At 36.7% G+C, this 17,315-nt stretch overlaps 1 protein-coding gene and 1 pseudogene across 8 annotated transcripts in view; one reads left to right on the forward strand and one right to left on the reverse strand.

Moving 5' to 3' along the window:
• LOC105477982 (Ral GTPase activating protein catalytic subunit alpha 1) overlaps positions 1 to 17,315 on the forward strand; it is a 275,561-nt gene that overhangs the window by 34,861 nt on the left and 223,385 nt on the right. For all 8 annotated transcript variants that reach the window (XM_011734912.3, XM_011734908.3, XM_024791574.2 and 5 more), the window contains exons 3-6: positions 349 to 398; positions 4,719 to 4,776; positions 13,262 to 13,305; positions 15,051 to 15,228. In XM_011734912.3, coding sequence (XP_011733214.1) covers positions 349 to 398; positions 4,719 to 4,776; positions 13,262 to 13,305; positions 15,051 to 15,228 — 330 coding nt within the window. The remainder of the gene's footprint in view (positions 1 to 348; positions 399 to 4,718; positions 4,777 to 13,261; positions 13,306 to 15,050; positions 15,229 to 17,315) is intronic.
• LOC105477981 (glutamyl-tRNA(Gln) amidotransferase subunit A, mitochondrial pseudogene) lies at positions 8,914 to 10,983 on the reverse strand (annotated as a pseudogene).

Consider the following 17,315-nt stretch of genomic DNA (forward strand, 5'->3'; position numbering starts at 1 on the left):
CCTCATTCTGCCTTCTTTGGTTCTGCCCTAGGAGCATGTGACACGTTTGAGCGGTCGTTTTCATATTTTCATTTTCAGAGCTTATTTGAAGTGCTTTGTAATATGTCATGATTTGTTTCTAGACATAAATATGTAGAACCTAAATTTAATTACAGTACTCAATAGAGTAAAGAGAGTGACTATGATATTGTCTTCACAATGAATGGAGTATGCTTTAAACATTTTGCTAGATAATTGCTGGGGAAAAAAAAAACCTTCATTCTTGAAATGTTTTAAGTTCATTAAGTGATTGTTAACAATGAGGGCAAAATGATATGTTTTAAATGTTTTCTTATAAAAATGTTTTAGGTCACAAGTCTCAAAGAGAGGAATTGGATGCTATACTTTTTATTTTTGAGGTAAGTGCTTCTGAATCTAACTTTTCCCTTTTTCAGAAATAATTTTTGGAACATACAAAGGGATATATTTAAATTATAAAACATGTAATGAAACACTGTGAATTCGCCAGACTTTCTAAGAACTAAATCTAAGTTTTTAAAATATGCCTGACTGAATCCTATACTTTTTGAGGTACAATGTATTACTTTTTGGTGCAGATATAATTATGTTTTTATACATTTGACACCACAAAATTGGTATGATATTCAATGTGTTTGCAAACAATGAAACTTTTAATTTGTCAGAGGTTTAGTGAAATGGAAAACTTGTTTTTGTTTTAACTCCAAAACATTCTTACCTAAGAAGGTATATTACTGTAGCTTTTGTGTACCTAAGGGGCTTATTGTTTTGGTTCACTGCTTTTCATTGCAAACTTGTTTAAAATAGTCTTAAATATTTTAAAAATTGTCATTTTACATTAGATTGGAGATGGGGCAAGTCTATAAATAAAAGTCAGGAAACATAGCTCATAGGTAAATGAACAAAATTTTGATGCTCTGCTAATTTTTTAAAAAAATATTTATCACACTCTTAAAAATTAAGACCCTTTCACCCCCCTTTTAAAATAACTCCTTGCTCTTTATTCTCTTTCAAAGTAAACAGATAAACAGTCATAGAAGTATTCTGATCTTCACTGAGAATTTCGAGACCTGTAGAAAGCCAGGAGTAGTGACTCGAGATGCTTAGAAAATAATTCGGAAATTAGTTTCTGAAGATGGAGCTATTCTGTCTGGTGCTAATTAAAGATAATTCACTCTTGGCTGTGTGTGGTGGTTCAGAGTAATCCCTGCACTTTGGGAGGCTGAGGCAGGAGGATCATTTGAGCTCAGGAGTTAGAGACCAGCCTGGGCAGCACAGCAAGACAGTCTCTACTAAAAATCAAAAAAGTTAGCCAGGCATGTTGGTGGCAGGTGCTTGTAGTGGTAGTGACTCAGGAGGCTGAGGTGGGAGGATCCCTTGAACCCAGGAGGTTGAAACTGTAGTGAGCCGTGATTGTGCCACTGCACTCTTGGGCAAGAGAGTGAGACCCTGTCTCAAAAATAATAAGAATTCACTCTTTAGTATTTTGATATAATTTAGAAGAATTTGAATAACATCATTTACATGTCTCTTAGCCGTTGATTTAGTTAGAGGGGGAAAAAAAAAGAATTTTTTCAAGAGTTCCCAACAGCAGTAACACTGATGTTAGTATCTGTTCTGCAGTTAATTTTCATTAGTCTTGACCCCTGAGGAATTTGATTGTATTACTTCCTGAAGTGTTTGCATGAACTGTTCACAAGGGGAATATTGAAACATACATGCTTTGAGAAAGAGTAAAAATATCCACAGAGAAAGCGAGCTAATGATTCCTGGAAAGTATTCCTTCAAATGTTCATGCTTGCCTTAAATTCAGGAAACTGAGATGATTGCTTAGTTAATATAAGTCCTTTTGGAGTATTTCTTATATGTAAAAATAACTTATTTTTCTGTATGTAATATATACTGATTATTTTTTATTCTTTACATAGAAATGTTTGTCTTTAATGGATCACTAAATTTTGCTAGAAAAAAGATCTGAGATACCAGGTTTTCATCTTTTGAAAAAATCATTTAATTTTTGTGCTGACATTCTTCTATTTATAGTAAGGGACCTCTACCTTTAGAAACTAAGGATGAAAAAGAAATCATAAATAAAGTGATTTCCTTTTTCTGGAACAAAAAGCATGATTATGTAATGTTAATAATATTATGGTAGAGGATTTATAGTCTGTGCAGTTTAGGGCACATGTAATCTCTTTAACTCTTTATTTACCATATAAAAAGATATAAGGGGCTAAATCTAAAGTATAATTATTAGTCATAATTTAGAAATGCTTTTGAATAGTTTACAAATTTGTCTTTTCAACTTTTCTATAATTTTATATCTTTCTATACAAAAATAAATATAATTACACAGTTGTTGGCCAGCTGTGGGAGACATAGGGAGGACAAAGGTAAAAGAGTTTATGTGTCTCGTGTGGGACCAGCATTTATCTGTGTAGAACTTTAAAATTTCTGTATCATCCTTTCATGTGGAGTTTACTAAAGAAGATGATATCAAAGAGAAGACAAGGAAGTATAAAATATGCATGTCATCCTTTGATCAGTATATTATCAAGGTAGAGATTTTGGAAATAGGTGAATTGAATTTGGAACCTCTGTTCTTTCACTTTCTAACTTTGTAACCTAAGTGCACTACTTAACCCATTTCTTCATTTGTTGAATGAGATAAAAAAAACCCTCCTTTTGAATGATTGCAAGGATTAATGCAAGGTATATTAATTAATATATCATTATATAATAAAGTGCCTAGTGTTTGACCCTTATGAGCATTCATTTAATGGTGTTCTAAATAATAGTAAGAACAGCAATAACAACAAACACACAAAAATGTCACTCAGCAAGTGGATGAGTATTGAGAGCACTGTTTATTAGTAAGGTAGCTCTTGATCGAGAATAATCCACACAGGTATAATATTAAGGGAAATAAAAGGCAGAGTTTTGAACATATTTGTGTAAAGATTTTATTACTAATTAATGGAAACCTATATATGTTAGCTTAACTATAGGGCTCCTAAAATTGTAAATCCTGCTCTCTGTCCGGGTGCAGTGGCTCACACTTGTAATCCCAGCACTTTTGGAGGCCAAGGCAGGAGGATTGCTTGAGGCCAGAAGCTTGGGCACAGCCTGGACAACATAGTGATACTCCATCTCCACAAAAATAATTAAAAAAAAAAATTGAGCTGGGCATGGTGGCACACACCTGTAGTCCTGTTTGGGAGGCTGAGATGAGTGAATCGCTTGAACCCATGAATTTGAGGCTACGGTGAATTATGATCACACCACTGCGCTGCAGCCAGGGTGACAGGGTGAAACCCCCACCTCTTAAAAAAAAATTTGCTCTCCGCCGGGCGCGGTGGCTCAAGCCTGTAATCCCAGCACTTTGGGAGGCCGAGACGGGCGGATCACGAGGTTAGGAGATCAAGACCATCCTGGCTAACACGGTGAAACCCCATCTCTACTAAAAAAATACCAAAAACTAGCCGGGCGAGGTGGTGGGCGCCTGTAGTCCCAGCTACTCAGGAGGCTGAGGCAGGAGAATGGCGTGAACCCGGGAGGCGGAGCTTGCAGTGAGCTGAGATCCGGCCACTGCACTCCAGCCTAGGCGACAGAGCGAGACTCTGTCTCAAAAAAAAAAAAAAAAAAAAAAAAAAATTTGCTCTCATACCTATATCCATCATAGCATCTAAGTACCTTTAGTTTCACATGATTAACTCAGTATAAATATTTGATGGGGTTCTTGTGAAATCAAAATATTTGCTCTAGGATTATCAAAACAGGAGAAAGAACCATTAGAAGAAAGAGAAAATGTCACAAATATTAACATCTGGAAGAATTGAAACTCATCATGATATCCACAATATAGAAATTCTAAGAATTGCTAGACATAGGGACACGTGCCTGTATTCCCACCTTGTTGGGAGGCTGAGGCAGGAGGATCGCTTGAGTCTGGGAGTTCAAGGCTATGGTGCACTACGGTCATGCTTCTGAATAGCCAGTGCACTCCAGCCTGTGCAACATAGCAAGACTCTGTCTCTAAAGGGGGAAAAAAAGAAAATCTAGAAATAGTAAATAAGTATTTTAAATATATTAGAATTAGCATTTAATCATTAGGAAAACATATACCTTCTATATTATTGTAAAAGATGTATTTTGTTAATTTCTTATTCCAAGTACTGGTTAGTATTGCTTATTGTTTTTTGAGGTTTTCAAATAGTGATCAACATGCCAGTGCTAAAATAATGTCAATACTATCAGATTAGCTTAGGTACTATTTTGTCGTTTTTTGTTTGTTTTATTTTGTTTAGAGACGGAGTTTTGCTCTTATTGCCCAGGCTGGAGTGCAATGGCATGATCTCAGCTCACTGTAACCTCTGCCTCTCGGGTTCGAGCGATTCTCCTGCCTCAGCCTCCTGAGTAGCTGGGATTACAAGTGCCTGCTGCCACACCTGGCTAATTTTTGTATTTTTAGTAGAAACGGGGTTTCGCCATATTGGCCAGGCTGGTCTCGAACTCCTGACCTCAGGTGATCCACCCACCTCGGCCTCCCAAAGCACGGGGATTACAGGTGTGAGCCATCGTACCTGGCCTATTTTGTATTTGTTATACTTAGTGAGCCCTTTAATTTTTCACATTTTGCAGGATGTGAACTCATTACTTGGTTTCATTCTTTTCTTTTTTCTCTTTATATTGATTTTTAGAAAATTTTACAACTTCTTCCAGAAAGAATTCATCAGCGATGGCAGTTTCATAGTATTGGTAAGTAATTCAAGTATGTATTTCATATTTGAAACAAAGAATAATATATGAAAAATGCTCTTTAATGGGTTGTTAGTTGAAATGAATTAATAGGTGATGCTTTAGTAAAAAGAAAATAAAGAATACAAGAACAGATTGACTAGGAATATAAGAAAAATTATAGATGAAGGGTTTGTAGTCAAAATGCCATAGGAAGTTTTTGGATCCACTGCTTCCTTTATTCTGATACATTAACAATGATGATAAAACTATAAAACAAAAAAGCAAGATTAGCATCTCTGTGAATCAGAAATGGAAGAAAAATGCAAAGTGCCAAACAGAATGGACATTTGTGTTGTTTCTAGTTTCTTTACTTATTGTTTGCTAGTTGTATTTGTTTTATTGTATATTCCTTTGGATTTACTACTATGATAGGGTTATATCTTCTGTGAATGAGTACAGTTACTTTTTTTTTTTTCTAATTGGATGCCTTTAATTTCTTCTTTCTTTCTTTTTTGTTTATTGTGCCTCCAGTACAATATTGAATTAAAGTGGCAAGAAAGAGCAGACATTCTTGCATTATTCCTGATTTCAGGGAGAAAGATAATGGTCAGTCTTTCACCATTATATATGATTTTAGCTGTAGTTTTTTTGTAGATGTCTTTTATCCAGTTGAAGAAGTTCTGTTCCTAGTTTGAGAGTTTTTAATCATAAGTATACATTGTAATTTGCCAAATACTTTTTCTGCGTCTGTTGATGCGATCATTATCAGTGTCATTGGTGCTTTTGTCATTTATTCTATTAATATTATATATTTTACTAATTGATTTTCAAGTGTCAAACCAACTTTCCATCCCTGAGGTAAATCCTATTTACTATTTATAGTCCTTTTTATTTGTTGCTTACTTCAGTTTGCCTCTCTGTTTATGATGAATATTGTACTGTATTTTATTTTGTCAGTCTTTATTTGGCTTTACTATTAAGATAGCTATAGAAGTTTAGAAGTGGTCCCTCTTCTGTTTTCTGAAAGAGTTTGTGAATGAGTGGTAGGTAGCATTTTCTTCTTTAAATAGTTGATAAAATTCAAAAGTGAGGCCATTTGTACTTGGACTTTTCTTTGTGATATTTGTAATTATTACTTCAATTTCTTTACTTGTTATAGGTTTATTCAGATTTTATATATCTCTTTGAGTCAGTTTGATAATTTGTTTCTTTCTAGGAACCAATTTGTTAGTAGAAAGTTGTTTAAGTTACTCCTTATAGTAATCCTTTTAATTCTCATAGGGTCAATAGTGATGTCCCCTTTCATTCTTTTTTTTTTTTAACATTACAGAAACTATTTATTTATTTATTTATTTATTCATTCATTCATTCTTTAGTGGTTTAACTTTATTTTTAGATTCAGGGGATACATATGCGGATTTGTTACTTGTGTTTATCTCATGATGCTGAGGTTTAGGTTATGATTGATCCTGTCACCCAGGTGGTGAACATAGTACCTAATAGTTTGTTTTTCAACCCTTGTCCCTCTAGTACTTCCCAATATCTATTGTTGCCATTTTTATGTCCTGTGAGTACCCAGTGTTTAGCTCCCACTTACAAGTGAGAATATGTGATACTTGGTTTTCTGTTCCCATGTCAATTTGCTTTAGGATAATGGCCTCCAGCTGTATCTATGTTGCTAAATGTTGCTACAGAGGACATGATTTCATTCTTTTTAATGGCTATATCCGCTTCCTGCTTGATTTTGGTCATTTCTGTCTTCTCTCCTATTTTATTGGCCAGTCTAGCTATTTGTCATATTTGTTGATCTTTTCAAAGAACAAACTTTTGATATCATTGATTTTCTTTATACTTTTTCTGCTTTCTATTTTCTTTTTTTCCATTCTGGTCTTTGATATTTTATGTGTGTGTGTGTGTGTGTGTGTGTGTGTGTATATATATATATATATATATATTTTTTTTTTTTTTTTTTTTTTTTTTTTTTGAGACGGAGTTTCGCTCTTGTTTCCCAGGCTGGAGTACAATGGCACGATCTCGGCTCACCACAACCTCTGCCTCCCAAGTTCAAGTGATCCTCCTGCTTCAACCTCCCAAGTAGCTGGGATTATAGGCATGTACCCCCACACCCGGCTAATTTTGTATTTTTAGTAGAGACAGCGTTTCTGCATGTTGGTCAGGCTGGTCATGAACTCCTGACCTCAGGTGATCCGCCCACCTCTGCCTCCCAAAGTGCTGAGATTAAAGACGTGAGCAACTGCACCCAACCTACTTATTTTTTGTAGTACTGTATTTATTATTATTATTTTTTTTAAGAGACAGGATCTTATTCTGTCACCCAGGCTGAAGTGCAGTGCCATGATTGATCATGGTTCACCGAAGCCTTGAAATGGGCTTAAGCCATCCCCCCACCTAGCCTTTTAAGTAGCTGGGACCACAGGTGCACACCACCAGGCCCGGCTCACTTTTTAAAATTATTTTTTTAGAGACAGGGTCTTGTTTTGTTGCCCAGGCTGGTCTCAAACCTTCAGCTTCAAGCAATCCTCCTACCCCAACCTCCCAAAGTGCTAGGATTACAGGTGTAAGCCATCATACTTGACCTCTTATTTTTTATAAAACATTCTGTGGCAGGCCTGATGCCCAATGCCTATCATCTCAGCCCTTGGCAGAGGCTGAAACAGAATGATCACTTGAGGCCAGGAGTTTGAGACCAGCTTGAGCAACATAGTGAGACTCTGTCTTTAAAGACAAAAAAAAAAATTTTTTAAGTTAGCCTCACTTGTTGGCATGTGCCTGTAATCCCTGCTACTGAGGAGGCTGAGGCAGGAGGATCACTTAAGTCCAGAAATTCAAGGCTGCAGTAAGCTATGATCACACTGCTATACTCCAATTTGGGTGACAGAACGAGACACAATCTCTAAAACATGAAAATAAGGACAGATGCAGTGACTCATGCCTGTAATCCCAGCACTTTGAGAGCCTGAGGCAGGTGAATCGCTTGAGCATAGCAGTTTGAGACCAGACTGGGCAACATGGTGAAACCCCATCTCAGAAAAAAATACAAAAATTTTCCAGACATGGTGACTCCTTCCTATAGTCCCACCTCCTTGGGAGGCTGATTTGGGAAGATCATCTGAACTTGATGAGGTCAAGGCTGCAGTGAGCCAAGATCATGCCACTGCACTTTAGCCTGAGTAAAAAAATGATACCCTATCTCAACAACAACAGCAACAAAAAACAAACAAACAAAAAATAATTAAAAAAGAGAGAAATTCTGCTTGCTTTGGGTTTAATTTACTATTCTGTAGTGATGCTATCTTGGCTCACTGCAACCTCTGCCTCCTGGATTCGGGCGATTCTCCTGCCTCAGCCTCCTGAGTAACTGGGACTACAGGCACATGCCACCACATCCAGCTAATTTTTGTATTTTTACAAAAATTAGGATTTCACCATGTTGGCCAGGATGGTCTCGGTCTCCTGACCTCATGATCCACCCGCGTCAGCCTCCCAAAGTGCTGGGATTACAGGTGTGAGTCACCGTGCCTGGCCCTGTTTCTAGTTTTTTAAGATGTAACCATAGAATATTAATCTGATAGATTTCTTCTTTTCTGATATAGATATTTAAAACTATAAATTTCCCTCTAAGCTTTGCCTTAAATCCGTCCCATAAGTTTTAGTATGTTGTGTTTTCAATTTCGTTCAATTGAAAATATTTTTTCATGTCTTTTTTATTTCTTCAACCCATAACTTATTTAAGAGTGTTACTATTTTTAAGCTCTTCAAATATTTGATGTTTCCACAATTATTTTCCTTTTTGATTTATAACTTAATTCCTTTGTCATCAGAAAAAAATATTTTTGCATGATTTTAATCTTAAAGTTATTGAGATGTTTTGTGACCCAGAGTATAGGCTCTCTTGAAGAATGTTCCAGTGTGCTTGGAATTAATGTTTATTCTAGAGTCATTTAAAATATTAAATTTAGTTTTCAATATGGTATTCAATAAAAATTAGTAAATTAATGTATGGCAATTATGTGATCATTGAAGAACAAGAAAGGACTTGAATGAATAAATGGAATTTTGTGCAATATTCATGGGAGATAAACTTGATAGTGTAAAGGCAACAATTTTTTAAAAATTTGCATGATATATTTATCCCTATTGTATTAGAGAGACAGAGGCTAAGTTTTCATTTTCAAGGATTGATGAACAATCATCCATAAGTTCTTGAAGTTGAGTAATAGGAAACTTGTTTTTCAAACCATTTGGCTACTGTAAGAAGTTGCTGGTCACAAAATGCACGTCCAGTAAACTGCAGTCCTATTGGCAACCCTTGGTTTGAGAGTACAACAGGGATACTCACTGCTGGCAGTCCTGCCATGTTTACAGGTTGTGTAAAAATATCATCCTGGGCACTTCCTGTTCTGTGGTCTTCTTTGATGAACTCCAAGTATGGTACTGCCACACTCAAGGTGGTGTGGGAGTTAGCATACTCCAGAGTTAAAAGCATTCACAAAATCATTAGCAATGAGACATCTCACTTTCTGTGCTTTGATGAAATAATTTTCATATTTTTATGTTAACAAGAAAACATTTCCTGAGAGAATTCTTCCTCTTACAAAATCATTGAACCCTTCTCATCTGGTTGCAACATCCATGGCTTCAGTAGACACATCAATGTCACATCTGTGACCATATTGTAGCCCATCAAATCTTGCTATACTCGATGCTGCTTCTGATATGCACAATAGATGGTAGCAGACAATTGAATAAGTGATGTGAGAAAAGGATACTTCAGTTACTTTGATCCCCTCAGACTCAAAGAGGTCAGCAGCTTTGGACCAAAGAGACTGTTCTTCACTTGATAATTCCAGTACAAGATATTCCTTTGGAATTCCTATACATAGTTTGCTCACATTTGTCAAACTGGGAAGCATGAATGGTTTAACAGGATCCTGTACTGTGGTAGAATCCTTAGGGTCGTGTCCAGCCAGTACACCCAAGACAATTGCTGCATCATCCACATATCTGGTTAAGAGTCCTTGCACATCCATCAAATTCTCCGGGGAAATGAGACCATGATGGAAAACTAAGCCACAGCTTGGTTTGAAACCAACAAGCCCACAGTAGGCAGCAGGATTTCTGATCAGTCCTCCTGTATATGATCCTAAAGCCGCATAGCATGTGAATGCCGATACGGCAACTGCACTCCCACCTGAGCTTCTTCCAGTTATCAGCCAGTCTGAATCTTCATTCTCAAAGTGGAGATTCTACTTCCTCTTTTCTCTATATTGTTTTGAATAACTCCAGGGTTTTTTTTAACTGGTCCAAATACGCCATCTGTGTTTCCAGTTCTCGTAGCAAACTCATCTAAATTTGTCGTTCCATTAGTAGAGTTCCCTAATCCAACAACTTCGGAACTACTATAGCATTACCTTTCAGCATATTTGATGCACATGTAAGACAATTTTTGGCTGGGTGCAGTGGCTCACGCCTGTAATCCCAGCACTTTGAGAGGCCAAGGTGGGTGGATCACCTGAGCCAAGGAGTTTGAGACCAGCCTGGGTAACATGGCAGTACCCCAACTCTACAAAAAAAAATAGAAAAATTAGCTGGGTGTGGTAGTGTGTGTCTGTGTTCCCAGCTACTGGGGAGGTGAGAGGATAGCTTGAGACAAAGAGGCCGAGGCTGCAGTAAGCCATGATTGTGCCACTGCAGTCCAGCCTGGGTGACAGAGCAAGAACCTGTCTCCAACAAATGAATTTGTTAAGTATATATATAAATATTAATGTCACACATTAATATTTATCAGATATTAAATATATATACCGTGTATATCAAATATATATCATGTATATCAAATATATATACACACACACATATAACAATTATTAACATTCCTATAGGGATTTTTAAATGTAGCCTAACAAATTTATCTTAAAGTTTATATGTAAAATAAAAGCCAAAGCAATTTGGAAGAATAACAAGTCGGACCAAGAGGGTGGTGTTGTTGGCTATTTTCATGCCTGATAACAAGATAAATTATAAAATTATACTAACAAAGGCACTGTTACTGATGTAGGGATGGATAAGTGGGTGAATGAAAAGGAACATGGAGATGAGCCAAGACCTAAGCTTATGTATGGAAGCTTGAAATATGATTGAGATGGCATTTTAGTTCATTTGAACACCATAAACCCCAAAATAGTACTATACTTGGTTTTCCATTTGCGAAAAAACAAATTCTCTTCCACCCACAAGGAAATACATTTCTGATAGATTCAGGACCTAGATGTGAAAAGCAACACATAAAAACTTTTTGAAGCGAATATTTGGTTTATAATTTTAATGTAAGGAAGGATTTCTTTAGACATAGAAAGAACACGTAAGAAAGAAAAACATTGGCAAATTGATTATATTAAAATTTAAGGCCAGGCAGGGTGTCTTATGCCTGTAATCTCAGCACTTTGGGAGGCCAAGGTGGACAGATCACTTGAGCTCAGGAATTTGAGACCAGCCTGGGCAACATGACAAAACCCCATCTCTACAAAAAATAGAAAAATTATCATCCAAGCATGGTGGCATGTGCCTTTAGTCCCAGCTATCTGGGGGCTGAGGCAAGAGGATTACTTGAGCTCAGGAGGTCAAGGCTGCAATGAGCCATGATCATGCCACTGCACTCTAGCCTGGGTGACAGAGTGAGAACCTGTCTCAAAAAAAAAAAAAAAAACAATTAAAACTTATCTGCATCAGAAGATACCGCCTCCCCACCCAACAAAAACTTGAATTGTTTGGGATAATATATTTTCAATTCATAGAAATAGACACAGAATTAGTAATACAGAAGGAACTCCATATATATATATATATATAAATATAAAGAAAGCCAGGTGTAGTGGCCCACACCTGTAATCCCAGTACTTTGGGAGGCCAAGGTGGGAGGATCACTTGAGGCCAGGAGTTCCAGATCAGCCTCGGCAACATAATGAGGCCCTCTACAAAAAGTACATAAATTAGCCAGACCTGGTGGTGCACATCTGTAGTCCCAGCTACTCAGGAGGCTGAGGTGGGAGGATCACTTGAACCCAGGAATTTGAGGCTGCAGTGATCTATGATTGCACCGCTATTCTCCAGCCTGAACTCCAGAATGAACAACAGAACAAGACCCCATCTCTTTGGGGGGGAAAAAAGGACAACTAAATTGAAAATTGTACAAAGGATAAAACAGGGAAACCTTGAATGGCCAAATTAAAAGATGTTCAGTGTCGCTAGGAAATATCAAATGAAAGCAATATTAAGATAGTTAACATACATCAGATTATCAAATATTAGAGCATCTGTCAATGTTTTGTGCTGCCAACAATATGGTACTAGAGCCCTCCCGTATACTGCTGGTAGTACTATTATTAATTGTCACAACTCCTTTGGAGAGAATTATCTAATATTTGGTAAAGCTGAAAGTAATTTTATTCCTATTTATATACCTCAGGGAATCTCAGGTGTGTACAGGGAATCATGAACAAGAACTATTTATTATGGTACTCTTAGAATAGCAAAAATCTGAAAACAAACCAAATGTCTTAATATAAAGATGATAAATAAATTTTGGTATGTTCATACAGTGGAATAGTTTGCACTTCTTAAAATGTATTAACTAGAGCTACATTGATAAGTATAGATAAATTTCTTAAGCTAATGTTGTATGTGAAAAGTAACTTATAAATGACTTTTAAAAAATAAATGACTTGTATGAAACAGTTTATATTATTTTTTATGGATTTATAAATGTAAAATATTTATTTTACATTTAATATAAAAATATTTTTGGAAATGATTAATACCAAAGCCTGGATAATGGTTTCCTCTGGGGAAGAAAGGAACAATATGATTTGGGCCTCAGTGATACCTATACGGTAAAGTAAAACATTGGAGATAATGCAGGTAAGTGAAACAAACATGGAACTACGTGTAGATTTATTCATACTGAATGGTGGTCCTCTGCAGGTTTGTTCATGTTATTTTCAGTATTTTATTGTAGGTTTGAAATACTTCATGATTGAAAAGAAAAAAAAAAATTAATGACTTTGTGCAACTTAGAAAATTAGTATAATGGAAATATTTGTTAGGAAATATTACAGTTAAGGATGTTCATATGGTTAACTAAATGAAAATTTTCTATAGTGGATTTCATTTGGATAGTGATAAAGTGTTTTATTCTTAGTCTAAATAAGAGATTTATAATAGATTGTTGTGTTAAATGCAATTTGGGGCCTAGGTTTTGTTAATTAAAAAAATCATGTTTAATTGCAATAAAGCATGTGTTGAAAAGGTGATTCTTTTTATATGCCCTTCCGATCCCAAGTATGGCCAGAAGGATATAAAGGTCACCAAGAATAATTTGGAGGTTGCCAAGGACTTACTTAAAAGTGTTTTCAAGTCCGACCGAGAACTCTGACATTTACAAATAGATAAGATGTGAATATTTAAAATCATGTTTTCTTTTCAGGTTTGATTTTAAAGAAACTACTTCACACAGGAAACTCCTTAAAGGTACAACTGTGTTTATTTTCTATGACTTTAAAAATACTGAGTAGAACATACATGCCACCTGTTAACACTTTTCATACCTAAACTTTTTCCTAAAGATCTCTGAATTGTCTTCAGTTTATTTAACTGAAGTGAATTCACTTAAAATGTAGCAAGAGGCCAGGTGCAGTGGCTCACTCCTGTAATCCCTGCACTTTGGGAGGCTGAGGTGGGTGGATCACTTGAAGCCAGGAGTTGGAGACCAGCCTGACCAACATGGTAAAACCCTGTCTCTACTAAAAATACAAAAATTAGCTAGGCATGGTGGCAGGCACCTGTACTCACAGCTACTTGGGCAGCTGAGGCAGGAGAATTGCTTGAACCCTGGAGGCGGAGGTTGCAGTGAGCTGAGATCACGCCACTGCACTCCAGCCGGGCAGCAGAGTGAGACTGTATCTAAAAAAAAAAAAAAAAAAAAAAAGTAGCAAGAGTTTGTTTGACAAACCATTCTAGGTTGACTGGGGACATTGAAAAATTGTTGTACTTTGCCACTCAGTGGACTCATTCACCAGCAATCTTTCCTCTTTATGGTCCCCAGAAGAAAAACATTATTTAGTCATTCGACAGATTATTCTTCATTTCACCATAGCCACTATTAGATGTAGAGGGAAGTAGGGGAGATACATACATATATATATATATATATATATATATATATATATATATATATATATGTATAAACGTTTTTGTTTCTTTTTCATTATGTCATTGTACTATAATAAGAAAAGCTGCCCATTCCGAAAATATCTTACTGTAGGTTAGATAAAGTAACATTATTACAGAGGCTTTTGACTTCATGGCTTGGGTATAAAAGTACAAAGGAATAAGCCTTCCTGTAGCTTTTCTCCTGTTATCTGGCTGAACCATGAAAGTGACAGCAGTTGAATACCTTTGACAGTGGCCATGAACAAGCTCTGATAAGGTAATTTCCGAAGCTATCAGTGAGATTACGTAGTGGAAGAATGAGTGTTTTGCTTGTCAGAGATTGAATTTTCCTCTATTTCTCTTTTACTGTTTTTATGCTGAGAGAATGTTCATTAATCAATTAAAATATTTATTGTCTTCTGTTTACAGGGTATTGTTTTAGGTGCTTTAATAGAGTAGAACAAAGTTGCTACCTTGGAGCTTAGAATCAAATAATAAGGAAATGAGATAATTTCAGAGAGGTTTTAAATAATTTTATTTAAATAATTTAAATCATTTTATTTTAACTTAATAATTTTAATAATTTCAGAACTTTTCAGGGGCAAGAGCATTGAATTCTCAATGTGCCAGGATCCCCATAACCATTCCTCCTTTTACCAAACTCATTCTCACTACTAACAGTCATTGTTCTCTCTCTTCTTGCTTCTTGGATTAGACTGGTGGTGATGGGAGGCAGGCAAGGAGGGAAGTAGACAAGAAGGAAATGATTTTCTAATTTTTATAAATGGAAATTATAGAATAAAAATTACCTGATGCCTTTAGAGAACAAGTTCATTCTATACTTGTTAAAAATCCGTGCATTTGTATTTCCAAATAATGATTTCAATAGATGCTATTGATATGTCTTGTCTCTCTCCTCTTCCTCAACTTCCCTTTGCTTCCCTGCCCGGCCTTTTGAAAGTATCATTCTGTAATCATCATCTAGAGAACTTTGTTTTTCAAAGGAAGGAAGGATTTCCATTATAAACAAAAATACTGTCTATTTTCATTTTATTTTATTTTAGATTAGGCGAGAAGGTGTTCGTCTTTTCTTACTGTGGTTGCAAGCTCTTCAGAATAACTGTAGCAAAGAACAGCTCTGGATGTTTTCATGCTTAATCCCTGGATTTTCAGCACCACAGTCTGAACATGGACCTCGAACTTTAGATAATCTCATTAATCCTCCACTCAACCTTCAAGAAAGTAAGATTCATGGGATGTTACCTGTCAGTATGTTTAAGCTTTCTATGTGGTCTCTTAGTGTATTTTTTCAAATGTCTGTGCATTAATTAACTGGGTAATCCAAGGCAATGTTTTAAAACATAGCTTTTATTATTATTCAGGTATCGTGAAGTCAGCAGATCAAGTAAGCTGTTGAAATAATAGTTTGTTACTCACAGTTCCCAAGCGGAAGGGGCATGCCATGCCACAAGGGCTACGTGGAGAAGCACCAGAGTTGGTCAGGAGGCAGAGGGAACCGGGAAAAACATGGGCAAGAGTCTTTATTATGATTTCTGTGGCAAGAAACAGGCAACCCAAGTTAAGCAAGTTTAGGATTAGCTAGTTTGAATAATTCCAGTGGGCTGTAGGGCATAAGAATTGTCCCTAGTTGTCTAGTACCCAATCCTTTTGTAATTAGGGCAAAGGAGTAGTCACCCTGAATGTGAGTGTAGAGGAGGTGGTAGGGGTGTGGGCTCTGGATTGGTTGGTTTGAATATGAAAGGCATGCTCACAGGCTAGTCACTTACTGTCTCTAGGAACTGGCTAGCCCTGGGAAGGACATATTCTCTCTAGAATCAGTAAGGCTTCAGAGGTGTAAGCATCAAAAACCTGCGGTTAATACAGATCATTTAACATTTTTCATTAATTACTATTACATATCACCTTGTATCCTGGAGTTAATTGGATGTACATTGAAGTACAAGTGTGTTTTATTTTGTCCATTAGATATGACTGTGAAAATGTTATATGTAAATTGAATTTTTATAAATTTTCATAAATAGTATTGCTATTTAAAAATTTATAATTTCAGTGATGTTTAATTTTTGCTTTCATTTGTGAGTCTTTGTGCTTTTTACCTTTTTTCTAATGTTCCTTTTTTTTTTTGAGACAGAATCTCACTCTGTCACCCAGGCTGGAGTGCAGTGGCGTGGCCTTGGCTCACTGCAACCTCCACCTCCTGGGTTCAAACAATTCTTTGGCCTCAGACTCCCTAGTAGCTTGGGCTATTGTTGCCTATGCTGTAGTGCACTCCCATGATCGGCTCACTGTGACCTCAGACTCTTGGGCTCAAGTCAATAACTGGGACTACAAGTGCATGCCACCCACCACACCTGGCTCATTTTAAAATTTTTTGTAGAGATATGGGGTCTTGCTATGTTGCCTGGCTGGCCTTAAACTCCTAAAGTCAAGCAGTCCTCCCACCTTTACCTCCCAAAATGTTGGGATCACAGGTGTCAGCCACTATGTCTGGTCTACTTAACAGATGTTCTATAAGCATTTTTTCTTCTGCCTCTCTTTATAGAGAGGTTTTCTTTCATCACTTTTTTTTTAAGAGGTAAGGTCTCAAAGCTGTGTTGCCCAGATTAGAGTGCCGTGGCTTTTCACAGGTGCGATCATAATGCACTGTAGCCTTGAACTCTTGGGCTCAGGCAGTCCTCCAGCCTCAGCCTTCCTGAGTAGCTGGGACTATAGATGCATACCACTACACCCACTCTTTCATCAGTGTTTTTGTGGATGACTTTAAAAATAATTATTATTCATTTTAAATACATTTGTGACTGACTTCTGCCCCTTCTCTTTTTGAGAATAGAAGTTTTGCTTTTTAGTCTATAAGATGTGGAAAATATGGAATCTCTGTATACTCCCCAGCGGAGACTAAGACATATTTATGGGAAGAGTGAGTATTAAGGGGATTTTTATAGCTTCACAAAATAAAGCTTTCATAAAGTGTGTTCTTCTGTATGATAACAGTGGTCCAGGAAGTCCAGAGTACAGATGATAAAGTTTGTACTTTCTTTTTTCTTTTCTTTCTTTTTTTTTTTTTTTTTTTTGAGACAAGAGTCTCACTCTGTTGCCCAGGCTGGAGTGCAGTGGCGCAATCTCGACTCACTGCAACCTCCGCCTCCCAGTTCAAGCAATTCTCGTGCTCCACAGTAGCTGAGATTACAGGCACGTGCCACCACGCCAGGCTAATTTTTTTGTATTTTTAGTAGAGATGGGGTTTCACCATGTTGGCCAGGCTGGTCTCGAACTCCTGACCTCAGATGATCCACCTGCCTCGGCCTCCC

The sequence above is a fragment of the Macaca nemestrina genome, chromosome 7, assembly GCF_043159975.1.
Source record: "Macaca nemestrina isolate mMacNem1 chromosome 7, mMacNem.hap1, whole genome shotgun sequence".
NCBI lineage: Eukaryota > Metazoa > Chordata > Mammalia > Primates > Cercopithecidae > Macaca > Macaca nemestrina.